The sequence below is a fragment of the Chiloscyllium plagiosum genome, chromosome 28, assembly GCF_004010195.1.
Source record: "Chiloscyllium plagiosum isolate BGI_BamShark_2017 chromosome 28, ASM401019v2, whole genome shotgun sequence".
Classification (NCBI taxonomy): Eukaryota; Metazoa; Chordata; class Chondrichthyes; order Orectolobiformes; family Hemiscylliidae; genus Chiloscyllium; species Chiloscyllium plagiosum.
The window spans coordinates 6386233-6399958 of record NC_057737.1 but is presented as its reverse complement, the minus strand read 5'-3'; the positions used below and the strand labels follow the sequence as shown (position 1 = coordinate 6399958).

Sequence of the window (13726 nt, the reverse complement as noted above, 5' to 3'; positions counted from 1 at the left end):
AAGCTTTCTATAGATGTATGAGGAATAAAAGGATGACTAGGGTAGAAATAGGTCCAGTCAAAGACAGAAGTGGGAAGTTGAGTGTGGACCCTGTGGAGATCGGAGAGGTACTAAACGAACATTTCTCATCGGTTTTCACTCAGGAAAAGGAGAATACTGTAGAGGAGAAGAATGAGATACGAGATATTAGACTAGAAAAGATCGATGTTAATTACGAAGAGGTGTTATCAATTCTAGAAGGACTGAAAGTAGACAAGGATTCTCTGGGAACTTAGGGAGGAGATAGCGGAGCCTTTGGCTTTGATATTTGAGTTGTCTTTGTCTACAGGTTTAGTACCAGAGGACCGGAGGATTGCAAATGTTGTGCTGTTATTCAAGAAGGGCAGTAAAGATGACCCAGCTAATTATAGACCAGTGAGCCTTGCTTTGTTGTAGGAAAGGTTTTTGAAAGGATTATAAGAGATAGAATCTATAATCATCTAGCAAGCAACAATTTGATTTCAGAGAGTCAACATAGTTTTGTCAAGGGCAGGTCGTATCTCACAAACCTCATTGAGTTTTTTGAGAAGGTGACCAAGCATGTAGATGAGGGTAGGGCAGTTGACGTGGTGTACATGGACTTCGGTAAAGCCTTTGATAAGGTTCCACATGGTAGGCTGTTGGAGAAAATGCAGAGGCATGGGATTGAGTGTGATTTAGCAGTTTGGATTAGAAACTGGCTTTCTGTAAGAAGGCAGCGAGTAGTGTTTGATGGAAAATATTCAGCATGGAGTCCGGTTACTAGTGGTGTGCAACAAGGATCTGTTTCGGGACCACTGCTGTTTGTTATTTTTATAAATGACTTAGACGCAGACAGAGATGGATGGATTAGTAAATTTGCAGATGACACTAAAATCAGTGGAGTAGTGGACAGTTTGGAAGAATGTTACAGGTTGCAGGAGGACTTAGATAAATTACAGAATTGGGCTGAGAGGTGGCAAATGGAGTTTAATGCAGCTAAATGTGAGGTGATTCACTTTGGGAAGAATAATAGGAAGGCAGAGTACTGAGTCAATGGAAAGATTCTTGGTAGTGTGATGTGCACGGTACCTTGAAGTCCAAGTTCATAGATTCCTGAAAGTTGCCACCCAGGTTGATAGTGCTGTTAAGAAGGCATACAGTGTGCTAGGTTTCATTGGTAGAGGCATTGAGTTCCGGAGCCACAACATCATGCTGCAACTATACAAAACTTAGAATATTGTGTACACTTCTGGTTGCCATATTTCAGGAAGGATGTGGAAGCATTGGAAAAGGTGCAGAGGAGATTTAGCAGGACGTTGCCTGGTCTGGAGGGAAGCTTTTATGAGGAAAGGCTGAGAGACTTGGGTCCGTTCTCATTGAACAGAAGAAGGCTAGGAGGGGATTTGATAGAGACATTCAAGATGATCAGAGATTAGGTAGGGTAGATAGTGAAAGTCTTTTTCCTAGGATGATGACGACAGCTTGTACGAGGGGGCATAACTACAAATTGAGGGGTGATAGATTTAAGACAGATGCCAGAGGCAGGTTCTTTACTCAGGGAGTGGTAAGGGCGTGGAATGCCCTACCTGCCAATGTAGTTAACTCAGCCACATTAGGGAGATTTAAACAATCCTTGGATAAGCACATGGATGATGATGGGATAGTGTAGGGGGATGAGCTTAGAATAGTTCACAGGTTGGCGCAACATTGAGGGCCTGTTCTGCACTGTATTTTCTATGTTCTATGGGGAGGTGTGATTGCACAGAAAACTACACTTGGAAGACTGAAGACTGGAAAAGGTTGCAGAGAGAAGATAGGGTGAGAATATGAGAGAGTTTGGAAATTAACATAAATGTTCCAAATTATGCATGTCATGGGATAGGGGACCTGTGTAAATTAGCAAGTGATGAGCAAGTTGGACTTCATGCATCTCGAAATCAGGCACCTTAGTTTTGGATAAAATGAACAATGTGAAATTATGGAAAAAGCTTGGCTAACACAAATCAATTCTTTCCCTTTTCTACAGTATGTCATGATCAAAGATGCCTTGTATGATTTTGCATCATTTTCATCGACATGGTATTTAAAATGAAATATTTTTGTTGGAGAATTGTAGCACATAACATTTTCAGAGACTGCACAATTGGGCCACACATGAAGTGTTTTACAAAATGCAGACGGAATTTGTTGCTTAGATTGGACAAAAATGTCCATCCAGATTCAATCCACAAAGATCAACGCATTGTACTGGTGAATGCTTTCCAAACAAACGTTATTCATTTCACAGCCAAATATTTAAGCAGATATTTGAGCAAATCACTTTCAAAGTTACAGTTCATTTTCAGTTTCAGTTCCAAAGAGTCATTGGAGTTAAAATGTGAACTCTATTTCTTTCTCCACAGATGTTGGCAGAGCAGCCAAGTTTCTCTATCACTGTTTTTATTTCAGATCTCCATAACTGCAGTATTTTGCCTTTGTAAGCATTTCAAGTCTGATTAGCATTTTTTTTTGCAATATTCAAAATCATAATCAGAATAGTAACCACTTCACATTTTCTTTGCTTGAATAACAGTTGTGGACTGACTTCTTTTAAAACAATTCATTCTATCCAGCCGGTGTGAGGATCGGAGTACTCCAGTACATGCAGCAGCTTTTTCCTGCAATCAGTGGATTCTCAGTAAGTTACTGGATGCTGGAGGTGATCTGCGTCTGAATGATAAAGATGGAAGAATACCCCGTACCTGGGCCAAGTCAGCTGGCAAGGAACGTAGTACTCGGGTATGAAGCATTGGAGTTTTTAAAAATTCACTTTTGGCTTTCCTGGCTGGGCCAGCAGTTTTGTCCATCCCTAGATACCCTTGAAGAAGGTGGTGTTTAGCTTCCTTCTTGAACAGCTGCAGTCCATGTGCTGTAAGTAGACTCACAATGCCATTAAGGAGGGAATTCCAGGAGTTTGGCTCAGTGATAATGAAGAATAGTGATATATATTCAAGTCAGGATGGTGACTAGGTTGGAGGGGTTCTTGCAAGTGGTGGTGTTCCCATGTATCTGCTGCCTTTGTCCTTCTGAATGGATTTGGTTGTGAGTTTGGAATGCGCTGTCTAAGGATTTTTGGCACATTTCTGCAATGTATCTTATAGATTGTTCACACTGCTGCTACTGAGTGTTGATGCTGCAGTGACTGAACGGTTATGGATGTGATGCCAATCAAGAGGCTGATTTGTTCTTGACAGTGTCAAGTTGCTTAAGCCTTGTTGGAGCTGTGTTGATCCAACAAGTAGGGAGTGTTCCATCATACTGCTGATTTGTGCTTGTAAATGGTAATCTAGTTTTGGTAAATCAGGAGGTGAGTTACTCACTACTGTATTCCTAGCCCCTGATCTGCTCTTGTAGCCAATGAATTTATATGGTGAGTCCATTTCTGGTTAATGGTAACCCTCAACATATTGATAGTGGGGGATTCCGTTTCTTTAACTGGTTTGATGTATTTAGGTAGAAAGTTCGAAGTCAATTTTACAGCCCATTCCCTACAGTGAGTCTGATTCTTGGGTCAGTTGTTGAAGGTGTAGTGGTATTTTGGCATAGCAGGAGAGTACAAAAGTTAAGGAATGACTACCTTTTGTATATCTCTTAAAGCTAATTACATAGGAATGTTAATAGAGGCAAAGTTTCCTACTCACTGACCAGGAAATTCTAGATTTTATGGAAAAATGGAAGAAAAAGGGTGAAAATATATTTTTTAAAAAGAGGATTTATTTTTCTCATTGCAAATTTCTTCTCCTCCTAGGAGTCATGCTGGGAAGTCCTCTAGTAATTGGTCATGTGTGAGATGAGACACTCAGAGCATCTTTGCCAGCTTTGGTTCAGTTGTAGCGCTCTTGATTCCTGACTTAGAAAATTTAGGGTTTAACTGCCACTCAGTAATCATAATCTAAGTTGTCACTTTGGTACAATACTAGAAGTTCAAAAGCATTAACTTTTATCTGAGGTATTAAACTGTGGTTTCCTGTCCTCTTAGGTGGGCTTTAAAGACACCGTCACCTTATTTGAAGAAGAGGGTACAGTTCCTGGTGTCATTTATTTCTCAACAATTTTTTAAATCTTTAAAAATATACTTATTCGTAAAATGTTATCTATAAGTGCATACTGAGGGTCTTCACAGCCAATTACATAGTAATGTTAGCAGAGTCATTGTTTCCTACTTTGCTGAGAAAAAACAAACACACTGGAATTTGACATTCTGCAGAGCATCCCTGGAGTTGCAAAATAAAGGCATTTTCTATTCACGAAGGAACCTATTTATGTTCATTTTGAGGCAATGAGGGGTCTGACAGTTGAATGGAACCTCATTATACTTTGACAGAAAAATCTTAGATGGTGGTCATTCCCCACTGTGCCTTAGCAACACCTGCCCCAAACTTCAGTGCATCCCTCAGCATGTAGTCCTGAACGTTGACCACATCTCCATCAGGAAGTGGTCAGCACATAGCAACCTTGAGACTCTGTGGGAAAAGGGGAGGGTAGATTCTGTTGGGTGATTCCTTAGGCAGACTGTCCAAGTCATTTGACAGAATGCTTCATCACCAGAACTTTGCAAAATGCTTCAAGACATAATTTGGCTCGTAGTGAGAAGGGCACTGCCTGTCAGATCTTCATGCATGCCTGGTCTCTGCGCTCCACCGAAAGTTGCCCTCGAAGCAGCTGAACTGGTGAAGAGACTGTTCTCATCTCTCTCTGGAATGTGTCTTTGCAAAGAAAGTCTGGAAAAAGATGCAGTGGTGTTTGTTGAGATTTGTCCCAAGCAGCTCCGTGACACAGGACTTGGTGCTATGAGCTGTTCTATACTGAGACAAATATCGACTGTGCCTGGAGGACCATCAACTTGGTGAAAGACACTCTTTGGCCTGTCCAAAATATGTTGCTCTTCCAGTGTAAAGAGTTGACCTTGACTGAGTGTTGCAGGCTGACACATTCCAAAGTCCAGGACTACATGCTGAGGGATGCAACTAAGCTTGTGTCAGCAGCCACCCAGGCACCGTGGGAAAAGACCTCTGTCTAGGGTTTTTCTGTCAAAGTATAACAAGGGTTCATTCAGTTATCAGAGCCACTTGGTGCCTCCAAATGAACATAAATAGTTTCTTTCAGAAGTAAAAATGCCTTTGTCTTTTGCAACTGTACAGAAGCTCTGAGAAATGTAAGACATCCCATGTCTTCTTTTTTTTCTCTCTGCAAAAATTGTACAAAACTGATTTAGAATATTTCATATACTTGTGGATGATTTTGTGAATAAAGTATATTTTGAAACAAAAAATATGTCAGTGTACTGATTCATGAGTTTTGTAAGGCTGAGGCACATCTTTGTCATCTTTTGGTGGAAATTCCCCATAAGGGGAAAGGGTTAGTTGTCAGATGAATCGCTTTCAAGCCACTCCTGGAGCTTGTTAAAGGATGAAATAGTTAGGTGACTATGAATCCATATTAAATCAAGTGGCATGTTTAGATTTTCTTCATTACTGCATTTTAAAATTTAGTGAAACAACATTCTAAAATTTGTTTCTATTTGGAGAGCCTGATCATATTTGGAGTTTGCATATGAGAGTAAATTTAATTTAAAGTTGAAAGAGGGGTATAATTATGAGGGAAGAAACAGAAATAAATCATAACAACATATTTTTAACTTTGAGGGAAATAATATGTTTGTCAGCTTATCTGGGATTGAGGTAGGCACTCAAAAAATTTGGTCCCATCATTTGCCTAAGTGGATTATTTTTTAGAGCAGTTGAGATAAATTCCTGTGACAAGGCTCCCTGTCTTCAGTGTGAAGGTAGCTGCAGTGATATTGGATATTTGAAGTTACTGGAACCAGTATTGTCAGAGAAAATAATGTAATTACACATATTCCATATACTTTCTTGTTTAGCTTGTTAGTTTTCCAAATAATTCTGTGTTGCAGATCCTGGAGTTCATGCAGAGATGTGCTTTACACATGCAGGGAATCACACAACAGATTGTCTGCAGTAACACACATCGAGTTGGCTGTTCATCACAAGCCCTGATACGGAACCCTTCCATACTCAACAAAATCACTTTGGGGTAAGAGTTTTATGGCACTTCTAATTGCAGAATAAAAGCCAAGTTCAGCAGGCAATGAATTACATTGAGAAGCCTTTGAAATTTGAAGATAGTGAGCTGTTTTAGAACATTCATGATCACTGTCATTTGAACAAAGTCATAGAGTTACACAACGTGGAAACAGTCCAACTTATTCATGCTGAACAAGTTTCCCAAACTGAACTAGTCTCGCTTACCTGTATTTGGCCCATATTTCCTCTAAAGCTTTCCTATTCACGTGTCCGTCCAAATGTCTTTTAAATCTTGCAGCTGTACCTGCATCTACCATTGCCTCATAGAGTCATAGGGATGTACAACATGGAAACAGACCTTTCAGTCCAACTCGTCCATGCTGACCAGATATCCCAAACCAATCTAGTCCCACCTGCCAGCACTTGGCACATATCCCTCCAAACCCTTCCTATTTATATACTCATTCTATACACGTACCACTTCTGCGTGAAAACAGCCCCAGCCTGTTCAGCCACTCCCTATAGCTCAAATCCTCCAACCCTGGCAACATCCTTGTAGATGTTTTCTGAACCTTTTCAAGTTTCACATCTTTCTGATAGGAAGGAGACCAGAATTGCATGCCATATTCCAACAGTGAGCTTAACCAATATCCTGTACAGCTGCAACATGACCTCCCAACTCCTGTACTCAACACTCTGACCAGTAAAGGAAAGCATACCAAACGCCTTCTTCACTATCCTACCTACCTGCAACTCCATATTAAAGGAGCTATGAACCTGCGCTCCAAGATCTCTTTGTTCAGCAATACTCCCTAGGACCTTATCATTAACTGTATAAGACCTGCTCGGGTTTGCGTTCCCAAAATGCAGCACCTCGTGTTTATCTGAATTAAACTCCATCTGCCACTTCTCAGCCCATTGGCCTATCTGATCAAGATTCCATTGTAATCTGAGGTAACCTTCTTCGCTGTCCACTACACCTCCAATTTTGGTGTCATCTGCAAGCTTACTAACTATACCTCTTATGCTCACATCCAAATCATTTATGTAAATGATGAAAAGAAATGGACCCAGTACTGATCTTTGTGGCACTCCATTGGGCACAAGCCTCCAGTCTGAAAACAACCCTCCACCACCACTAGCTGTCTTCTACCTTTGAGCCAGTTCTGTATCCAAGTGGCTAGTTCTCCCTGTATTCCAAGAGATCTAATCTTGCTAACCAGTCTCCCATGGATAACCTTGTCGAATGCCTTACTGAAGTCCATATAGGTCACATCTACCGCTCTGCCCTCATCAATCCTCTTTGTTACTTCTTCAAAAAACTCAGTCAAGTTTGTGAGACATGGTTTCCCACGTACAAAGCCATGTTGACCATCCCTAATCAGTCCTTGCCTTTCCAAATAAATGTACATCATCTCCCTCAGGATTCCCTCAAACAACTTGCCAACCCCCAACATCAGGGTCACTAGTCTATGGTTCCCTGTCTTGTCCTTAGCATCTTTCTTAAACAGTGGCATCATGTTAGCCAACCTCCAGTCTTCCGGCACGTCACCTGTGACTATCGATGATACAAATATTTCAGTAAGATACCCAGCAATCACTTCCATAGCCTCCCACAGAGTTCTGGGGTACACCTGATTAGGTCCTGAGGATTTATCTACTTTTATGTGTTTCAAGACATCCAGCATTTCCTCCTCTGTAATATGGAAATTTTGCAAGATGTCACCATCTATTTCCCTACATTCTATATCTTCCATGCCCTTTTCCACAGTAAATACTGATGCAAAATACTCGTTTAATATCTCTCCCATTTTCTGCAGTTCCACACAAAGGCCGCCTTGCTGATCTTTGAGGGGCCCTATTCTCTCCCTAGTTACCCTTTTATCCTTAATGTATTTGTAAAAACCATTTGGATTCTCCTTAACCCTATTTGCCAAAGCTTTCTCATGTCCCCTCTGGCAGTTCATTCCACATACAACCTACCTTCTGTGGGAAAAAGTTGCCCTTCAGATTTCTTTCAAATCTTCCTCCTCTCACCTTAAAAATATGTCACCTAGTTTTGAACTCTGCTACCCTAGGGAAAAGTTCTTTGTTATTCACCTTATCTATGCTCCTCCTTATAACTCAAACCCTCTAGTCCCGACAACATCAATTTTCTGAAGTCTCTCCAATTTAATAATATCCTTCTAATAACAGGGCAAATAGAACAGTACGCAATGCTTCAAAAGTGGCCTCACCAACATTCTGTACATGATGTCCCAACTCCTGTACTCAATGGTCTGAGCAATGAGGGTAAGCATGCTGAATGTCTGTGTACCTGTGACTTTACTTTCAAAGAACTGTATACCTCAAACATTAGCTTTCTCTGTTCGACAACCCTACCCAGGGTCCTATCATTAACTGTATAAGTTCTACCCTTGTTCGTTTTACCAAAATCATTTATCCAAATTAAACTCTGTTTGCCACTCCTTAGCCCATTGGTCCAATCGTCAGTCTGATCAGACAAACACCATAATGGATCATGCAACTCAATAGATGGTGCTCAAAAAAAGTAGTGAAACAAGCATTGCACTATCTCCACTTGTAAAGTGATAATCTGTCAAATGTCTCATTCCTCTTATGAAATGAAACCTAATTTTCATTTGATTGAAATGATTGTTGAGGGAAGGGTAAAAGAGCATATTAGGAGAAAGTGAGGACTGCAGATGCTGGAGGTCAGAGTCGAGAGTGTGGTGCTAGAAAAGCTCAGCAGGTCAGGCAGCATCTGAGGAGCAGGAGAATTGACGTTTTGGGCATAATTGCTGATGAAGGGCTTATGCCCAAAAAGTCGATTCTCTTGCTCCTCAGATTCTGCCTGACCTGCTATGCTTTGCCAGCACCACACTCAACTATAAGAAGCATGTCAGATCAGCCCAGTCCAGTCAGATTACGGCCCAGGAGGTGAAGACAGAAATCTAATCCATCAGGTCAGTTAACATGGTTTTTTAAAAAAAAATGTTCAATTATGTGGTGCCTTATCACATATCCTCATAACATCCCAAAATACTTAATAGGCAGACATTTTGAAGTGCTGTAACGCAAATAAATGTAACTGATGATGTGCTAACAGCAAGATCCAACAAACATCATGGATAATAATGGGAATGTAATCTACTTTGGGAGAGATTTTATTGAGAGATAAATAATAGGTACGCACCAGGAGAACTTACCTACTCTTTTTGAATTCATGCGTTGGAATATTTTTTTGTCCAGATATAGGGTAAGCTTTGTTCAATGTCTTATCGAAAGGACGTCGCCTTTGAGGAAATTACTTCACTCGGAGGGTGGTGAGCCTGTGGAAGTCTCTGCTACAGAAAGTGGTTGAAGCCAAAACATTGAATGTTTTCAAGAAGGAAATAGATATAGTTCTTAGGGCTAAAGGGATCAAAGAATATGGGAGTGAAAGTAGGAACAAGATACTGAATTGGATGATCAACCGTAATCATCATGAACAGCGGTTCAGGTTCAAAGGCCCTAGTGCCTATGCCTGCTTTATTTTCTGTGTTTCTATGACAACACAATATTCCTTCATTGCGTTTCACCCAGTTGTATATACTGAAGTTCTGGAATGTGACTTCACTGACATAAATAAAGTTCTGGTTATATTCTGAATATTTACATATATTAAAGTATTCATAAAAATTGCTGTTAATGGGAAACATTCCTCAGTTCATTGAATGTTAATTTGCAGAAGTCTGGAGACTGAGGGTTTTTTCAGTAATTTACGTTCCCAGTAGCTCCACCATACATGAGTGTGTGTTGTGCGCTCCGATTGCTCACATGGATGTGAATTGATTGTTGATAATAAAGGATCATGATGATGACAGAGGCATTTTCATCAATCTGCTGGTTTCCAGTCAAACAAGCAGGAAGATCACGTAACAGAGGACAGATAGCTTACGAAATGTTGCAATATTTTTGTGGGGATGTGAACAAGATACAGAGAAAATATCAAATCTCCACCAACTGAAAAGTTCCATCTGCCCTCTGCAGTAAAAAAACACTTTATTCCAGAAGAAAACATGTTTATCTTTCCTTCAGTAGTTGCTGTAAGCTATGGCTTGTAATTAATAAATTAGAGACCTTTCGTAAGTGAACTTAGCCATCCTGTGCCTTTTGCAAACCAGTGGAAGTATCTAGAGAAGGATGACCAATAGGCAGCATTTCCATCAGCATAAGAATCATGAGAATCATCTCAGCTTCCCTTGTAAACAAGAACCACTGAACTGCCTTCCCAGTCTTTTCTATCTGCATAACATCCATGTTTTCTTCCCTATCTGTGTGCGCAATGGGGAGCTTATAAAAGGATTAGAATTGTAATTAGTGGAGTTATATGTTGACAGTCCATGATTGTTTATGTGTAGCTAGTGTCTAATTATTTATAATAAGAAGCAATTTTTCTTAAGTACAGAAACGTGCTCCTTCAACCTTGGTCTAAAAGGTGAATAAAAAAATTAGGTGTTGTTAAAAAAAATCTAATTTTTGTAGTGACTTCAGAAATACTGGAGCTTTATTTCCAGCTTGTCACCCAGTGAGGCATGACATCATTTCTACAAGACTTTCCCAAAACATAACTTCAGTTAAAAATATATGAATGTACAAGTTGGAGCAAAGCTTGGCCCTTTGGCATCTTGAATCTACTCTGGTGTTTAAGAGGATAAAGACTGATAAATTGTAACCCTAACTCCACATTCCTGCCAGTTCTGATTAATATTTCACCCCTTTGCTTACCAAGAATCTGTTGACCTCTACCTTAAAAATATTCAAAATTCTGCTTCCACCATCTCTTTGTACCTGTGCATTCAGTCACATCCATCAACATTAAGCTGGTTTATTCTCTGACTGCCATCTCCTATTGGCAGAAAGACATTTAAAGGAAGACTGGTGAGTTGGCAGAGTTAGACATGGAAGCTGAACATGTCTTTGCTGACCCCAGAAAACATCAAGAAACCCAAAAGGAATTACAGAAATTAGAGAACCGTGAAACCCTTCTTTGAGTCTCAAGGACTTTACTGGGAAGTGATCAAGTCAACATCAAGAGGTTTTTCATAATCAAAGATGTTCAGAAGACCAGAGAGGAGTCCAGAAAGCATGCAGAATCTACTGTATTTGTCATCGATGAGGGACAGTGTGGAGGAGGATCTCCAAGAGGATGAAAGTTAAAGTTGCCATAGTCTTACCAGACCATAGGGCTCCTCTGTCATTAGAAAGAGATGACTGGTTGTGGTTTAACCTGAGAGTCACCACACCTTATGTGAGCGGAGAGGTTAAGAACAAGAGTGCTTCATAGTAACCTTATGCATTGTGAGAATTGAATGTGCGCTGTTGGCATCACTTTTCAATACAAAACCAGCCAGCCAGCCAACTCAGCTAACCAACCCCCAAGAGATAAGGAGCCACAAACCCTATGAAACCTCCAATATAATCTTCCAGTCCAGAGTTTGCTCTGTGGGGCAAGATGAGGATGAGACACAGAGAGGGAGCTCCGTGGTTAGTTGCCTGAATTTAGAAGGCAGCTCAGTTAATTCATTACAAATTTAGCTCAGTTAAGTAATTGCAGCCTCTAGAATCAGCCTGACTGTATGAAATGAAGACCCTTCGACAATAATTTGCAGTTGCTCCTGTTTTCTATCATAGAGATCTTAGACAACAGTATGTGGGAGAGTCTAGACAAGTCAGTAATTCTGGATGAGCTAACTAGACCTTCTAGTCCTTCAACTACAGGCATACCCCTGAAAGTAACTGCTGGTAGATGGTACTCAATTCTGGGGGACTAGATCAACTCAGGCCTGCTGTATGGCTATTGTTCTAACTGGCAGAATGTTAGAGTCCATGATGAAAGGCATTAACACTCTCATCCACAAGCAGAAGGATGTAAGGGACAAAAAAGGAAATTAGTCTTCCATCTCACTGCTGAATATGGACTACAAATTCCATCCAGGACCATTGGCATTTGGGTCAAGATTGCTCCAGATTTGGTGATCCACTTTGACAAGACCTGTGCTATATGGGGATAATGTTCAGGGGTACGATTACCTGAATGCGGAACAGTAGGAAGGACACACACTTTCCATCAGTGTAAATCAGGAAATGGCCTGTGACAGAATATTGCACACCTATGTGATGGGTGGGCTTTCCAAAACAGGGTTTGTGGAGAGAATCCACAGTTGAATCCACTTCCTTTACATAAGCATTGATAGTCCAGTTTCAATCACTGGGTGGGAATTGGAAACAATTCGATCAAATCTGAACTCACCAGGACTGTCCTGTCTGCAATGTCCATTTACATGTTGTATCTAACTTTTGTCAACACTGATATGCAGGATGTGGACAATCCCATGCAGGTTAAAGCCTCCTTGTACATGGAAGTTTTTTTTATTTAAAAAATATAATATATTCATAAAAATGTTGTGTTTAGACATACTCACAAACACAGTTAGTTCCTGTACAGTTGCATATCAAGGAAACAAACATATCTATCCAACAAACAAACCAAAGGCATCTCTTATTTGTGCAAGATTATGTAATTGAGATACTGAGTGGGTCTGGTAACTGAACAGACCCCCATTTGACTTTGGCAGAAAGACCTCAGCCAGCCTTGTCCCACTGTGCTTCGCTGGCAGCTGCGCCAAGCTTTAGTGAGTCCCTCAGCACGTACTCCTCGACCTTGAACTGTGCCAGTCTACAACATTTGGTCGGGATCAACTCCTTGTTCTGGAAAACCAACAAATTACGGGCAGACCAAAGAGCATCTTTCACTGAATTGATGGTCCCAGGGAACAGACTGTACAGCAAGGAGTCGTGCGTTACAAAGCTGCTCTGGACGAACCTCAACAAAAACCACTGCATCTTTCTCCAGACCTCTACTTAGGAAAAGAAGATAGTAGATTCTGTCAGTTGGTTCCATGAGTAGACTTTTGGCAGAATTCTTTATTGCCAGAACTTTCAAACAAAATCTCAAGCTGATATTGACAAAGTCTGTCTCCATCAGCTCCTTCATACACTCCTTGAGACTCGCCTCCTTATTGTCCTCAAAGTCGCTATGCCGGCAAGAGATTATTGTCCACCTCCTTGTGGAATGTGCCTTTGTAAAAGAAAGTGTGTAGAGAGATGTAATTGGTATTGTTGAGATTCATTCCCAGTTGTTCCATGATGCAGGACACTAGATACACCAAGATGACCAACAACAGCTGGAGGACCATCAACTTTATGAAAAATGTTCCTTGGTCTAAATTCTGCCAGTACAAAGACTTGTCCTTGATCAAGTGTGGCAGATTATCACATTATATGTTCTAGAACTATCTGCCAAGGGATATGCCAATGTTTGGGACAACTGCTGAAGAGGAACAGTAGGAAAAAGTAGCTAATGCCTTTCAGCCATCATACGCAGAGGGACTGGAAACTGTTGAACCCCTTGGGCTGTGTTTCTTACAAGAAATGTACGTGTGAAGTATTGAAATTCTATTGAGGCACCTCAAAATGGAGTGTAGTATATAGAGACAAGTTACAATCTGTTGCACTTTCTGAAATTTTCAGTTTGAAATGTTTTGCTTTTAGGCTGCATGCCTCGCTTACATGTATATTTTAATTATTAAGAATATTAC

General features: G+C 40.6%; 1 protein-coding gene across 1 annotated transcript in view; it reads left to right on the top strand.

The window, feature by feature from the left end:
• Positions 1-13726, top strand: part of LOC122564209 (inactive serine/threonine-protein kinase TEX14-like) — a 155070-nt gene that overhangs the window by 54575 nt on the left and 86769 nt on the right. The window contains exons 4-5 of the mRNA XM_043718905.1: positions 2613-2778; positions 5954-6093. Of these exons, the coding sequence (XP_043574840.1) occupies positions 2613-2778; positions 5954-6093 (306 nt within the window). The remainder of the gene's footprint in view (positions 1-2612; positions 2779-5953; positions 6094-13726) is intronic.